Raw genomic sequence first — 15,532 nt, 5'->3', positions numbered from 1 at the left:
TCCTTCATGTATTTTGGCGCTCTGTTAGTTGCATATATATTTATAATTATTATATCTTCCTGCTGGATTGACCCTATCATTATTACAAAATGCCCTCTTTATCTCTAGTAACATATTTTGTTTTAAAGTTTATTTTACATAATATGAGTATAGCTATTTCAGCTTTCTTGTGGTTGCTCCAAAGCTCTTTTTCGAATTCTCAAAAGCTTTGATGGGCAATGAAAGTCAAGAAGAAATTGCCTCCTTTCTTTCTTTCTTTTTTTTTTTTTGGCTCATATTTCAAATGAACTATTTCACCAGTCAACAAACTCTCCTTGAGCACTAAGAATGGTCCACAACGCAAAGACTTGCGCGTTGTGAAAACTCTCGTGTCCAGGTAGAATCCTTTTCGTGGGATTGGTTAATTAGTTTCTTATCACCTTCGCTTCGTCCTCAGTAAATTAAAATCACATCCTCCTTGAAAATAACTAGGAGTCCTTCTGACCAGGACTTATAGGTAAGGAAAATGAAATTAAAGGGAACGCAAGTCAAGAAAAAGTTTATGAACATCATGGGAATGAACAAGTGCTAGGAAGCAAGATGTTTACTCCCGAACTTCTCTTCAAGTCTGAAAAGCTCCCTCAAATCCTTGGGTCATTCACTTGCTCCAAACCCAGTAGAAGAACTCCCAGGCGATGCCATTGGGGAATGGAGTGGCATGAGGATTGCATTGCTGGGGCCTCTGTGTCTGCGTGCCCTGATGTGCCAGAGTGATTACAGATTTTAAAAGGAAAAAAACACGTAATACCATCCTGAACAAGGATCCCTGTTTGATCTTTCCCTATGTCCTAGCCTGCTTGTTGTCCTGAAGGATGACAGCCCAGCTACTCCCACTGGATGAGAAAACCTCATATTCTGTGCCAGTTTCCTGTCACTGCTTTGAGTTCTAAGAGTTCAGAGAAGGGTGGGTGGCATGACCTCCCCGTCGCTGGTGTTGGCATGAGTCCCTGGTGACAGTGTGTCTGCACCGCGGGTACACCGGCGCAGCTCTGGAGCAGCTCTTCCTCACTCTTTCGACAGCCAGCCAATTTGGTCTCAGGAAACCGCTCTGCAGCGCTGGCTGGGTTTGGAAGTCATTTTTAATTCTGTGACAAAGACAAATGCGTCCTTTGGGAGTAGTAAGTGGTTTTACTGGTGATATTAATGGAACCTTGACCTCTTCTGTAACTGTGGTCCTACAAAACAAAAAATGTTTGTATTATAATATGTCAGGCAAGTTCATTCTTAGCCCTTCCTTGAAACAAATTGCAGAGGAAATATACTATTAATAAGCCTGGAGAATATTCTGTGTGTGGGTGTGTGGGTGTGGATGTACAGGCATAAGCTCCCTTGCAAACATAGCGGGTTTAAAATGCCGCGATTAACTGTGCTACGGATGATGTGTTTTGAATTGTGCTGGGACGGACACAAATCATTGAAGTTCTGATATTTCTGAACAGTGGGCCCAGTGCTAAAATTGGAATTGGCTTTTAAAGGCCGGTAGCTATCATAAAATTCAAGTGTTTGAGGGATCCAAAGTGAGCAAGGGAAAGACGAAATTCAAAGGCACGTTGCATTAGCCGCTTCTGTTTTCATTTGGGGTTGGCATTCATGGGCCTAAAAATGACTGCACTGAGGTCTCCTGTTTCCTGCAGGAACTTTTTATGCCAGTGTCCTTTGTTGAAAATAGTTGCTTAAGGAGACAGTAAATTAAATGTGAAGGATTTACCGTTTGGTTACGTGAATTAAACCATTTCCTGGTGTTTGTGTTTACCTTGGGACTCACAAAGGAGACAAAAATATAGACTCACAGGAGGAAGGAAAGGAATGATCAAATCCCAATAGTCCCTGCCTGGATGTCTAGCTCAGCAATTTTATTCAGGGGAGGAATTTCGTGCTGATAAGTGAATCTTTGTCTCTGTATAATTAACTTTTCCTCTCTCCAGATGCTACACCCACTGAGCCTTCCTAATAGACCTGTAACTACAAATGTGGTAGTTAATGCCTCCTTCTAGTGTAGTGGGCAAAACCGAATTAAATCAGGGACAAAATGTATAGTTTTCCTCAAGTAAAACTGGATGGTGCTTTAGAATTTGAGACTTAAATGCAATAATTTAAAATCTTATTATAAAATAATACATGAGCATTCTGGAAAATCTGACAAATACAGAAGATAAATAAGAAAATAATAACAACCCGTAACACTCAAAGATAATCATTGCTAACATTTTAGTGTATTCACTTTGCCTTTTTTCTATGCCATTATATGAATATAGATTTGTACTTTTTATAGTTTAGATCATAAGTATGATTTAGGATTTCCATATATCCTAACTGCCCTCTCTCCTTAAGTTCAAATCTCTCATAAGAAGAAGAAAATTAACGGCTAACACATACATAGCATTGTACTCTCTGCCAGGTAAAATTCTAAGCACTTTACACGTATGAATTCACGTCAGCCTCATAGTAACCCTTTGAGGCAGATGTTACAAATGGGGCACAGAGGGTAAAACGGTTTTCCCACAGTCTCACAGCTAGGAAGGGACAGAGCCAGGATTTGAACCCCGGCTGTAAAGTGTGTGCTTTTTTTTTTTTTTTTTTGGCCACACTCAGCGGCTTTCCCGGACCAGGGATTGAACCCGCGCCCTCAGCAGCAGTGAAAGCACAGAGTCTTAACCACTGGACCGCCAGGGAATTCTCCAAAATGTGTGCTCTTAACCAAGATCTGTTGCCTCCCCGCCACCCATCCAGCCCGACTCTGAGCCTCATGCTGGGCCCGTCCCAAAGCCTGCCCCCGCCCAGCCCTGTCCCTCGGTGAGCGACCTCTCAGAATTCCTCCAACACTGGGTAGTGTGACATAGCACATGGGAACTGAGACAATCATCCTATCTCTGAAAGACAATTGCCAAGAAGGCCCTTCCTATGATGGGGAGAGGCGGGCCCGGTGATGAGGGGATGGGGGCAGGGAAGGAGCCCTGGGCTGGCGCTCAGGAGAAACTGGCCTCTGGGCCTGGCTCTGTTCACAGCGAGACAAGGCACTATACCTGTTTAGGCCTCTGTTTTCTCATCTGTAAAGTGACAGGGTTGGAGAGCAATTCATTCATGTGTTCATTCATTCACTTAATACACACGAGGCAGAGATGAATATGGTCTGTTTCCTCTCCTAGGAATTCATCATCCCGTGTGTAGCCAGAGAAGAAGTGTTGTAAGTGCTCTAAGAGGAGAGTCCTGGGGACGTTGACAAAGCCGCTGAGATGGGCTGGGGCGGAGAGGGTAGAAGCAGGAAGGGCTGGCCCAGCGAGGCTTCCCAGAGGACCAGTAGGGATCTGTGTCTCAGGGCATCCGTCTCTCTAGGGCCCCCTCTAGTGTATGTCGCACTCTCTCACCTTCAGCAGGCTACAGCATTGTCACTTTTTTTTGGGGGGGGGGGGAGGGTTTAAAACTACAAATCTTTATTGTCTCACATTCTAGAAACTCAAGATGGCAGCAGGGCCGTGCTCACTCTGAAGCCCGTAGGGGATCCTTCTTTGGCTCTCCTTACCTTCGGGGGGGTGGCGATCCTTGGCAGCCGGCGATCCTTGACCTGCAGCTGCATCGCTCCACTTCTGCTTTGTCCCCACGTGGCATTCTCCCCGTGTGCCTGTCCTCACATGGCCATCTTCTTATATGGACACCAGGCAGATTGGATTAGGGGCCCACCCTACTTAACTGAAGTAATTCTATTGGCAGTGACCCTATTTGACCCAAATGAGGTCACATTCTGAAGTACTGGTGGGGGGGGGGTAGAACATATCATTTTGGGGGTGAGGACAAAGTTCAATCCATAACCATGTCTGCAGCCCCCATTTAGTCCAGGCAGCCGTGGCCTCCTTCATACTCTTGTTTTTCTCCACTTCGTCCTCCATTCAGCATCCAGGATGAGCTTCCTAGACCATAGCAAGCAGGGGAGGGTCCAGACAGAGAATCCTCACAGGACTTCTTTCCATCTGGGCATAGAAGGCTGGAGCCAGGGGAGAAGCGGAGAGCACAGTATCTCCTGAAGAGATCGTTGTCAGTGGAGTCCCAAGGGCAAGGGCACAGTGCACCGTGAGAATGTTTCTGGAAGGATGCTTATTCCGGTCTCCAGAGGTATCGCAGGGAAGCCGCTCGGGTGGTCCTGAGACTGGCAAAATTCTGTCGACTGAAAACAAATGCACAACGTGAGAGCTGTGAATTAAGTTTCATCTGGGGCAAAAATGAAGACTATAGCCCGGGGTCAGCATTTCAGGTAGCTCTGAGAAACAGCTCCAAAGAGATAGGGGAGAAGGTCGGTGTATATGTGATTTCGGAGTGAAGAGGGAGTACATGCGATCAAGCGCATATTTTTGGCAGAGGGTTTCTGCTAGTCACGAGGAGCAGGCGTCACCTTGAAGGATTTTAGTGCTTTTCTAGATACAAGGAGATGCAAAAATTGGGCTCCTAAAATATCTAACTATCTGAAGACCTGTTCCGCCAGTTTTTCCCAGAGCACGGAGCGCCTCATTCCTGATCTCCACCCTGAACTCCTTTCAGGGGGTGTTGAGGTTCAGCAGCTGCGGCGGCTCATGATTCAATCCTTGTAAAGGTAGACGGCAAGTGCCAATTATCTGTAGTTGGCAATGCCATACTTTGAAGGGTGGTCTCTCGGTGATGAGGTAAAGCCCTTTCCAGACCTCTTTGTGTCACTTCCGCCTGCTTTGCTGTTAGTAGATGCGCAGTGCAGGCTAAACAAACGGATGTCACATGCACGTGAAATAAATGCGGTATTCGCACTGCTTCTCCTCCCTTTAGCCCGCCCCCTCCCCCGAAGTAGCTCGGACCTTCTCATCTTATTAGGCTGCCATTAAGCTCTAGAAAACGGCGAAGGCATGTGCTTCTGTCATTCAAATGCTAATCCTCTCTCCAACTTGACACCTCAGCTTGCCGCTATCCGCCGTCATCTGTGCTCCAAAGACAGAGGACCCTTGTACCCGGCCCCCTCTGACTTCTTACAAAGGCCCTGGAGGGCGCTTCCTGAGGCACTTAGCATAGCTGTGGAAAGAAGTTTATGCAGAATATTCACCTTTACTGTTCCCCCCACCCCCCAGGTCACAATTGCAAAGTAGGGCATCAGGGCTCCCTGACGGAAGGCTAAGACCTGAATAAGGAATTCGGTTTTCTTAGAGAAATAGAAACACGGAGCACCAGATTCCGAGAGAAGAACGTGGATTTATGGGTTACACGAAAGGAGAATGATGTAACTGGTGGTGCCCGTGCTGCCTCGCCAGCTGCAGTGTCTGCGTGTTCCTAATACAATCGTTTATGTTTATGTGTTTCCATTTTCTTGTTCAGATACAGGTAGACCTTTCTTAGAGATGCACAGTGAAATCCCGGAAATTGTAAATATGACCGAAGGAAAGGAGGTCGTCATCCCCTGCCGGGTTACATCACCCAACATCACTGTTACTTTAAAAAAGGTAAAACTGAGTAGTGCTACTCTCACAAGCCTTTTACTGCAAGTGAATTTTGAGTTGTTTTCTCTCTCTGGAACAGTTATCTTAGAGACATGTGGGCTTTCTCGGCGGACTTTTCTGTAACAGCTTTTTACTATGTAAGCGTTAGGCGTTATCCCCCTGCGTGTACTTACATGGACTAAAAGGATAATGTCTTGAGCGTAAATCTACGTGAATAATGAAAGAACTACAATCGTGACCATTTTTATGTATTGCCACAAATTTGAATGTCTGTAAGTGTCAGGAAAACCAATTCTATTGTGTATACAAATTACTAATGCAGATTTTTGCTGAAGGAAGAACTGTCAGGCAGGGTACCTGACTCGCCAGGCATTTAAGAACTCTTGCTTTGGTTTGAGTTGGGCTGGTCCTTGTAACAAAAGGCTTATCTTCCGACGGGCATCCAAATTTAACCTCTTAGGGGAAAAAAAAAAGCTATAAATGAGATTTTTCTTCATATTATGTTGTGAATTGTGCATGTAGAGAAGGAAAAAGATTCAGAGTAAAATGTAATAAAGACAAAAGCCCTAAAATGTGACATGCCAGCTGCAGTAACTTTAGGCGTGTGCTGAGTCTGAGAGTTGGATAAAAACTTCCCACGTGGAAAACTCTAGTGGCTCCTGAGAGCTTAGAGCTTTCAGAGGAAAAGTGTAGGCTGTCCCAAGGCAGCACCGAGCGCTGCCCGTCACGTAGAGGTAGTGTGTCTCCCTGTCTTCTCCCCTTGCATTCACTCCCCCAAGTTGTTGATTTAAATCTTCAATGTAGTCCATCAGTGACAGGTCTCGGCTCCCGTGACAACTGGGTATCATCGCCAGGAAATATAAAATTGTAGTATGTTGGAGCTGGAAATGCCAGCGGGGTCACACTCACTTGGTGGAAGAAAAAACTAAGGTTCCCAGGGAGTTTGGGACGTCCAGGCCACAGGCCACACTGGGCATTGGAGCCCGTGTCCTGTCTTCTTCCTCCGTGTTCCTGCCATCCTTTGCTCATGGTTTAGTTTGCATAGGAGGAGGGGCAGAGTGGTTCAGAGCAGAGGCTGGGGCCACACAACCTGGATTCTTTCTGCAACCCCCCACCCCCACCACTACCACTTAACTCGCTGGAAAATGGGCAAGTTATCAGACCTCCCTCCACATCAGTGCCCTCCATGGAGAGATGGGAGAGGTTACAGGGGCACCCACCTCACCTGACTGTTAGGAAGGCAACATGAGGTGCTCGGAGGCCCTTAGGATCACGCCTGGCACAGGCAAGGCCTGTTCAGGGATTAGCCGTTCATGTTACGTGTCCAAGAGTTTAATGCCCAATAATCGATTTATTATCGTGATGTTTTCCATAGCCTGCCATTACCCCTCTGAGTCCGAGATGATAATTGGTCTGTGACTGATACGGAACAAACCATGAGGATATGAAACTTCTCTTTTCATGCACACCCCTTGCCTTTTCACCCTAATGCAGATCGCTTGTCTGTTTGAGGAACTTTCTCGAATTCCCACCTGCAAACATTTTGGGAGGGAAAGCTTATTTTCTGTGTTTTCCCACCCTGATCTATAATACAAAAAAAAAAAAAAAAAAGGGAGAGAAGCATAACATTCTAACCAGGATTTTGGTGTATCACGTATATTTTGAAAATATTCTAACCTATTACACATATATGCTGACATGAAATGAACAGAAGATCGTTCCCTTCCTTTTCTCTTACTGTCCTTTCTCTTCTAACTTGCTGCTCCCGCCTTTTCCTATGCCTGCTTCAGCAGAGCCCCGGTCAGCTGGAGACAAGCCTCCCTGTTCAGCAGTGTCTCCGGACTGCCCATCTGTCTGCCCCTTTATGACACACACCCTGCCACAGCTGATGGGCTTTGTAGTCTTTTGCTCTTTTAGCTCTCGTCAGCTAGAAAGAAAGTGACTTTGTCAATGAACTACAACTAGTGGCAGTAACGGATAGAGTAAGAGAAACACTTCGGAGGAAAATTTGATGTATTTTTAAGTTGTGCAGGCCAAGTCCATCAGCCAACCTTTCTTGTAGGTTCAGCACGTGCTTGTTTTCACATGTTTTTAAAGCATCCCAGATTTCAATCCCTGACTTACATTTTTCTGAGTTTTTCCTTTAATAGTTTGCACCCAGTCAGAAGGTTCCTTTTCCCCCCCGACGGAATGCAGGGCATTCCTAAGTTTACAGGTAGCATCCTAATTTACTAAAACATGAAATGCATCCTTTAATTGCTTTCAGTTCTTCATAAACAGGATGCAATTCATGTCAAACCCACGTAACGCTCTGGTAACATACACCAATGCAGACATATTCACTGGAGAGGCAACCAGTGCTTTTGGAGTAGAAATCTCTGCCATCAGATCACAAATCCCAGTCAGATTCGCTCCTTCTGCAAGCAGTATATGTAAAGGATATCGTGGATAGAGTGATGTAAGGTGTGTGCTTTTTTTTTTTTTTTTTGCGGTACGCGGGCCTCTCCCGTTGCGGAGCGCAGGCTCAGCGGCCATGGCTCACGGGCCCAGCTGGTCCGCGGCATGTGGGATCTTCCCGGGCTGGGGCACGAACCCGCGTCCCCTGCATCGGCAGGCGGACTCGCAACCACCGCGCCACCAGGGAAGCCCAGGTGTGTGCTTTTTTAAAGAAGATAGAAAAGATTTGAAACTTCCTTATGGCAGTTAATTCTATGAATCTTTATAATCTGTTGTGAGAAGGTGATCTGATTTTTTTTTCCCCTTGTCCAGCTGGGGATAAAAGCAGTTGTCAGACCACTGCCTCTGGAGTTGGCTGCCAATCTGGCCTCACGGGAATTTGGCTGGGCTGCTCTATGAGACAGTGGCCCTTTACAAAGTCTAATCCCAAGGTAGAAGGTGTAAATTAAGTCCTTGATATATAGGAGAAGGCATAAGCAGAGAATCAAATCGTGGGCTCTTTACTTCTGTTCGGCCTCACTGTGTTTGGGAATACTTCTAGAATTTGCGAGCACTTCATTCCTAACTGTCTCTGGCCTCACGTCCGTTTTCGGCTCTCTTCACCGTCAGGAGCCTCTGCTTCTGGGTGCTTCCCTTCCAGGTGCAGAGTCAGTACCCTCAGTCTTCCCCAGAGGGGTAACCCCAGTGAGCGCCAAGTTAATGCTATGAATCTTGGGGGACCAGGAATTACGTACAGTCCTTTTAAGACAGCCACCTCTAACAAATCATGCAAAATGAGAGGACAAGGTACGGCTTGCTAAAAGCTCCCGATGATGAGACCAAGAGGATAACCTGGCAGCCCTAATGGAAAAAATCCTAATTAATTTTTCTATTGAGTATCAGGCCAGTTTATTACAGAGATTCCCAGAGGCCAAAGAGATACGGGCACTCCCGCTAGAATTCTGACATGACCACTAGGTCTACCCTAGGGGAGTGCAGCTTCTTGCTAAGACTAATAACAAACTATCCTGCTTACTATAATTTGTCATAGTTAATGTATCGTTTCCTACATGCAAAAAAACTAAAGAACCAATTATGACTACCTGGAGTTTTTGCCTGTTCTATTCTCATTTGCGGTAAAAATTACATTTTCACAAACTATGAGGGAATCTCTTACCACAGCGCTAATACGATTTTGTGAAAGCATGTTTCTTCTTTTTCCAGTTTCCATTTGATACTCTGATCCCTGATGGAAAAAGAATAACGTGGGACAGTAGGAAGGGCTTTATAATATCAAATGCAACATACAAAGAAATAGGGCTTCTGACCTGTGAAACAACAGTCAACGGACATGAGTACAAGACAAACTATCTCACACTTCGACAAAGTAAGTGATGTTCCGAAAGCATGAGCATAACCCAGAATACTCAAGGGTTTATCTGCTTAATGAAACGTTGATTTTGTAAAAAAAAATGTGACTTCTTATGCTTGCAGCCAACACAATCACAGACGTCCAAATCAGCACGCCAAGCCCAGTCAGATTACTTAGAGGTCACGCTCTCACCCTCAACTGCACGGCCACCACTCCCTTGAACACGAGAGTTCAGATGACCTGGAGTTACCCTGGGGAAGTGAGTGACCTACTTTTCTATTTCTTCTATAGGACAGTATTTAGTTTTAGCAAGTGAAATGCTAAACTGAGTTTTTGAAGTGGGAAAAAGCAGAATATTCTGACTCCTGGCAGTTCAAGTCAATAAAGAAACTGTGGGTTTGGTTTGGGTGCTTCCCTTGCCTGACATTTCATGAGTGTGATAGGCAGAGATACGGTCTTTTGATGTCTGGAGGTTTTGTTTTGAAGTGTATAGGCTGGTATTTCTATTGCATGATTCTGGGTGGAAAAGGGGATTGTTTCATCCTTGGAAATGATTCTCTAGGATTTAGAGATGAGAGAGAAATTTATCAGTACATGGCAGGCAGGGACTATCTTTTGTAAAAACAACAACAAAAAGTTGTCTCGGCGCATTAATTTAAGAGACTGGCAGACACGCAGGCACCTGATTGGAGCATGTTTGGAAAAGATAGTACAACCCAGCCATCCAATATTCCATTTGTTAAGTGACAAAGGAGCAATTCTGCCCTTCAGAAAAATGAGAAGAATGAAGGCTGAGTTGTGTTCCCATTCAAATTAAACATCCTTGCAAACAATCATTGCTTTAAAAACGTATAGGCGGGGAATCTCTGATAAACTGTTAAGAAACATCTGAAAGTGGTTCCAGCCCCATTTCTTGTATGTCTATATGATTCATGTGGCATATCCCAGGTAAATCACTTGTTACGTCATTCAGACGGCCCAGCCACGAAGTTAGCTTATGATTAAATTATGCATGTATAATTAAGATTAATGCATCAGTCCCGAGCTTTTTTTTTTTAATTGAGGTATAGTTGATTTACAATGTTATCCTCGTTTCATGTGTACAACATAGTGATTCAGAATTTTTATAGATTATACTCTATTTACAGGTACTAGAAAATATTGGGCTATATTCCCTGTGCCGTACAATATATACATTTTCTTGCTATGAAAACAGAATAACTTAGCAACAAAACGGTACCACAAGTGCCCTGTAGGGACACATTGACTCATCAGTCATAAGGTATTTTCTAGAAAATGGTATTGTTTCATTGAAATAAAAATGCTACGACTTGTAGTAATATATTCTGGGTTTTGATGGAAATCATATACTCAGTACATGGAACGAGGGAAGAAACGTGTACCCTGTCAGTGTTGCTGCTGTAAGTGAGAGTATGGTAGTACATCTGCTGAATGCCCATAACCTTCGAAAATGGTGCTGTCCAGCGGAACTTGCTGTGATGGAAGTGGTCCGAAACGCTAGCCACTAGCCACCTATGCCTAATAGCACGTGGAATGTGGCTTGCGGGACTAAGGAGCCGAATTTTACATTTTGTCTCATTTTAATTTAAATAGCCACACGTGGCTGCTGGACGGTGCTGATGACCCTGTTCTGAAACCCAGGGGCAGTTTTACGGTACCAGGGCAGAAACAATACCAATGTTACTCGAACTCGAGAAAGGAAAGCCTTCTCAAAGGGAGAAGGGAGAAGTAATACCGACGTGAACAGAGTTGCCGATGGTCCCTCAGTCTTTCATGCAGGGCACAGAGTCTCTGTTTTTTTTTTTTTTTTTTTTTTTTTTTTTTGCGGTACGCGGGCCTCTCACTGCTGTGGCCTCTCCCGTTGCGGAGCACAGGCTCCGGACGCGCAGGCCCAGTCGCTCCGCAGCACATGGGATCCTCCCGGACCGGGGCACGAACCCGCGTCCCCCGCATAGGCAGGCGGACTCCCAACCACTGCGCCACCAGGGAAGCCCAGAGTCTCTGATTTTTGATTGCTATGATCGATGTCTTCTCTGTGGTCGCTGCTGAGAATGGAGAAAATGGCGTAACGTGTGTCTGTTCCAACAGGGCAGTAGAAGGACAGGTGGGTAGAATTTATCCAGCCTGGCACACAGGAGCGCTAAGTTCAAGACCCAGAGATTAGTTTGACCAGCTTCCAAAGTCTTTTTCCGTGCCTCCTCACGGGGACGAACTGAGAGGAGGAAATAACATATTATGTGTTATAAAATGCAATGCTTAAAAAAAAAAAGAAAGAAAAGAAAGGAAGGAACAATGAAAGGAAAAGGCACCGTGACCTCATCTTCGCAAAGCCAGGAGTGGGTCATTGTGGCCAGTTTATACCGCTGAGCCTGACGCCTGCAAACATAGGACGGCACCCCCCACCCCCAGATCGCTGGCTAAACTTGTTGATGGCTTTGCAGACCCATTTCGTGGTATTTAGCAGATATTGGCAAGCCTTGCGCAAATCGGGAAATCATGAAACTAGGATCATTACGCCTTAATAGGCGTAGCCAGGATTCATAATCTTTCCCTTCATTTCTAAAAGGAAGCAAAAGAAAACTCACGTGGTGATGTATTAAGAGAAACCCTGTGATTAATCCAGATACTAATCGTGGCCCGAATCTGCGTGTGATACCGCTGCCTAGAGAACAGGTCACTGGTTAGAGAGGGAGGTGCTAGAGGGAAGAGTTAGATTTGTACTCAGAAGACCCAAGTTCCCAGGCTACACTGGCCAGTGTTTCTGATGCTTCAATTTCTTCATCTACAATAAGGGCAATAACCCTGCCAATCTCCCTGGCTTGTGAGAAACTGTTGAGATAGCGTGTGTGAAAGTCCATTTGAGGAAAATGAAGTGCTAAGTCAGTGCTGCCACGGCACGTGTTGGAAACACGTCGAGACAGAGATGTCGGTTGTGCGCATCTCGCTCTGGGTGGGTTTGCCTCTTAGCGTAAAATATGAGTCTGAGGAATCATCTGAGAAATGCTGTAACTCTGAGCGCCAACAGTGACTCCTTCTACGTTTGTTACCCGTTTTCTTTCTAGATAAATAAGAGAGCCTCTATAAGGCAACGAATTGACCGACGCAATTCCCGCAACAATGTATTCTACAGCATTCTTTTTATTGACAAAGTGCAGAACAGAGACAAAGGACTTTACATCTGTCATGTGAAAAGCGGCCCGTCATTGAAATCTGTTAACACCTCAGTGCATATATATGGTAAGCAACCCATGCTCTGCTTTCTAATCATTGCAGAATTGGAGGGTTTTATAAAAAAAAAAACAAACGTAAATTTTCTTTTGTCCAAGAGGTACACTGTCATGAACAAATACAACTTTGTCCCCCTCCGCGCCCCTGCCAAAGAGCAAATCACATTAAGTGTTCTTTAAATGTAATACTTTTGCACTGGCTAGAGAATCTTTTCCTTACAAATTTATTGTGGCTAATAAGTCAGGTATTAGAATCTATGTGAAATTCTTTATTTAGTGTTGCATATAAACAGAAAAATACAGTCCGTTTTACCTTCATTTTCTGGGAGAAATTTCTCAGGCACTGCTACTGAGTTAGAGAAAAAGATGCTGTGATAAATTATTTAGAATTGATGCTCTTCTATCTGGTTTTACGCTCCTGAAGTCCTACTAGTTTTGCTCAGTGCCAGTAGGCAAATTCTGTAAAGAAAATACTTCACCCTCTTTAGAATCTTTCATAAACCTTATTTGTTTCTACCACTGAAAAGAAAAACTTGTAAGGAGCAGAAACCAGGGGACCGTTCTATCAACGGCCTTTGATATTCTTCTGACTTTCTCCAGTTGATGTCTTATATCAAATTCGTTATTTTAGAAGGGCGTGGAACAACCTTCTCCTGTGGTATTCACATTGGCCGGGTAGATTTTTAGAAGTATCTGTATACTTTTGTTGTTTCAATATAGTTGTTTAAGGTGTTTTATTTCTGTTGCCCTGCCACTGGGTTTTTATATCCCTGGGACCATTTGATTTTGCAAGTATTAAACCAGTTAGAGTACTTGGAAGTGATTTTATTCACTAATCAGTATTTGGGCTCAGCGACGGCCTGGATCCTAATTCAGCTCTATTTAGTCATTGGTTGCACCCTCCTTGAATGAGGCAGCAGGTTGGCGGGTTTTTTTGGTTTTCTTTTGTTTACATAAATGTAGTCTTTTCTAATGGATTTATCACTTCTCTTTTCGAAGATAAAGCATTCATCACAGTGAAACCTCGACAGCAGCAGGTGTTTGAGACTGTAGCTGGCACGCGGTCTTATCGGCTCTCTGTGAAAGTGAAGGCGTTTCCCTCGCCAGAAGTTGTATGGTAGGCTCACAGTTATGTTCCTAGCGGCTTCAGATATGCTTTGTCAGTAGGAAGATGCAGGAGCCCAGTGACTTGAATTCCTGAAAAGAAAAAAAAAAAATCAAGCTTCCCAGACAGCAGCGAAGAACTAAGAACTTGGGCTGATTGCTGGGCTGGGAGGGGAGTGGGTGGGAAGGGCTGGAGGGGAAGGAAAATAATGTAAATTACAGGATGGAGCAAGGGATTCCTTTTCTGAGTGCTCATTTCAGTTTAGTCATTCACTCCCTGCGACTAAATTTGTGCCTCTCTCAACCTTCCTATGATGTCAATGAGCAACGATTAGGAAGCATCTCTAGTGTGTAACATGCTCTATTAACCCTGAAGAAGTGGGCCCTTGTGAGGAGGATAATAATTCTCTTCTTATCGAAAATTAATGCTTTGAGATACTGCTGGGCTGAAAGTTCCAGTCTTGTTTTAAAATTAAACAAACATTAATAGAGACAAGACTTATTCAGTGGCAGGGATGCACTCATGGCCTTACTTGAACTAATTAAGGGTTTTTTGGCTCGAAGTTTGCAAATTCAGAAACTCCTTAGGCGGTCTTTTTTAATGCGAGCCCAATACCTGCTGTAAGACAATGTAATCTGTTGATAATCTGCTGTCATTTTGTTAAATCATTTTGCAACGCCAGGATCTTTGGCTCTCGCCACCACATTCTAAACAAATAGTACAAAACTGATTAGGAAAACAGCCCGTTCCATATAGACTCTCAACCTCTCAACCGTGGCTTGTTTTGCTTTCAGTATCATATGGCTGGAGCATTTGTTTTCAGTTTCCTCAGATCGTTAATAGGGAATTAAAGAGAAAATGAGACTTCGTGCTATGCCCCTTCATGCCATCGCAGGAGAAAGGAGATTGTTTTGTTTGTTTCACAGGAAATTTACTATGAAGCTTTTTAGATATTATGAATGTACATTATTCCTGAATAGGAATTGAATCGCTCAGGGAAGTACATTCCCTCTTTCAGTAGCTGAGAGTATCCCCAACCGTTCAACACTGCTGATTTCTTCAGTAGCCAAGTAGCAAGGACCTAAAACAAACCAAAAATATCAACCCATTTTTGAAGATACTGGCTTGTTTATAGAGGAAATAATTTCAAGGATAGTAGAATGGGATTTGTAGTCACAAAATAGAGCATAGGCGTTTTAGCTGCTTTGGAACTGAGACCCACTAGTAATGGGAATTTGCATGACTATGTAACACATGCATGACTATGAACCAATGCCGTTCCTAATATGACAGCTTTATGCAGAACACAGTAAACTCCTACTAACAGATGAAAAATGCCCATTGAAAGAACAGTCATTTAAGGAAATCCTAGAATTTTACAGTGAAAGAGATCTTTGAGAAACTCGGAGAACCTGAGGCTGAAATGGATAAGTTCAGGGCACACAGTGGCAGAGCCAGGACAAGCCTTCAAGCCTGACTCCCAGTTCTGTATGCAGCTGCATGGCATCTAGGCATTAAGTCTGTCTCTGCAGTTTAAAAACATTCTGTTTAAGTTTATACCTTTTGTTCGAGTTCTTTGCCTTCACTTTTCTTCCCCATGGGAAAGAACCTTGATAATCTTGGTTTCACTCGAGCTCATGAAAGGGCAACTGGTGTGACCATTTATATAACTAATAAGAACTCCACATGAGGCCACAATAGGAAAATCTATTTTTATTTTTATCTGGAGAAGTGATCTAGTTGATCTGACTCACAATGACCCTGGTATTGCTGATGGAGCCTCGTGGAGAACTCTGAAAAACATCTCAGATGGAATCAGCCTGTGCTTCTAGGTTAGACTTAAGTCACAGGGGTGACCCGCGTCCGTGTGGGTGCATGAAAC

The 15,532-nt window shown here is 44.2% G+C and overlaps 1 protein-coding gene across 1 annotated transcript in view; it reads left to right on the top strand.

Annotated features, from left to right (window-relative positions):
* Positions 1-15,532, top strand: part of FLT1 (fms related receptor tyrosine kinase 1) — a 172,639-nt gene that overhangs the window by 45,323 nt on the left and 111,784 nt on the right. Inside the window, exons 4-8 of the mRNA XM_059995932.1 lie at positions 5,368-5,492; positions 9,150-9,312; positions 9,420-9,556; positions 12,381-12,555; positions 13,545-13,662. Of these exons, the coding sequence (XP_059851915.1) occupies positions 5,368-5,492; positions 9,150-9,312; positions 9,420-9,556; positions 12,381-12,555; positions 13,545-13,662 (718 nt within the window). The remainder of the gene's footprint in view (positions 1-5,367; positions 5,493-9,149; positions 9,313-9,419; positions 9,557-12,380; positions 12,556-13,544; positions 13,663-15,532) is intronic.

The sequence above is a fragment of the Delphinus delphis genome, chromosome 18 (assembly GCF_949987515.2).
Source record: "Delphinus delphis chromosome 18, mDelDel1.2, whole genome shotgun sequence".
Classification (NCBI taxonomy): Eukaryota; Metazoa; Chordata; class Mammalia; order Artiodactyla; family Delphinidae; genus Delphinus; species Delphinus delphis.
Note: the sequence above shows the minus strand (reverse complement) of the source record. Positions and strands in the feature narration are given on the sequence as shown.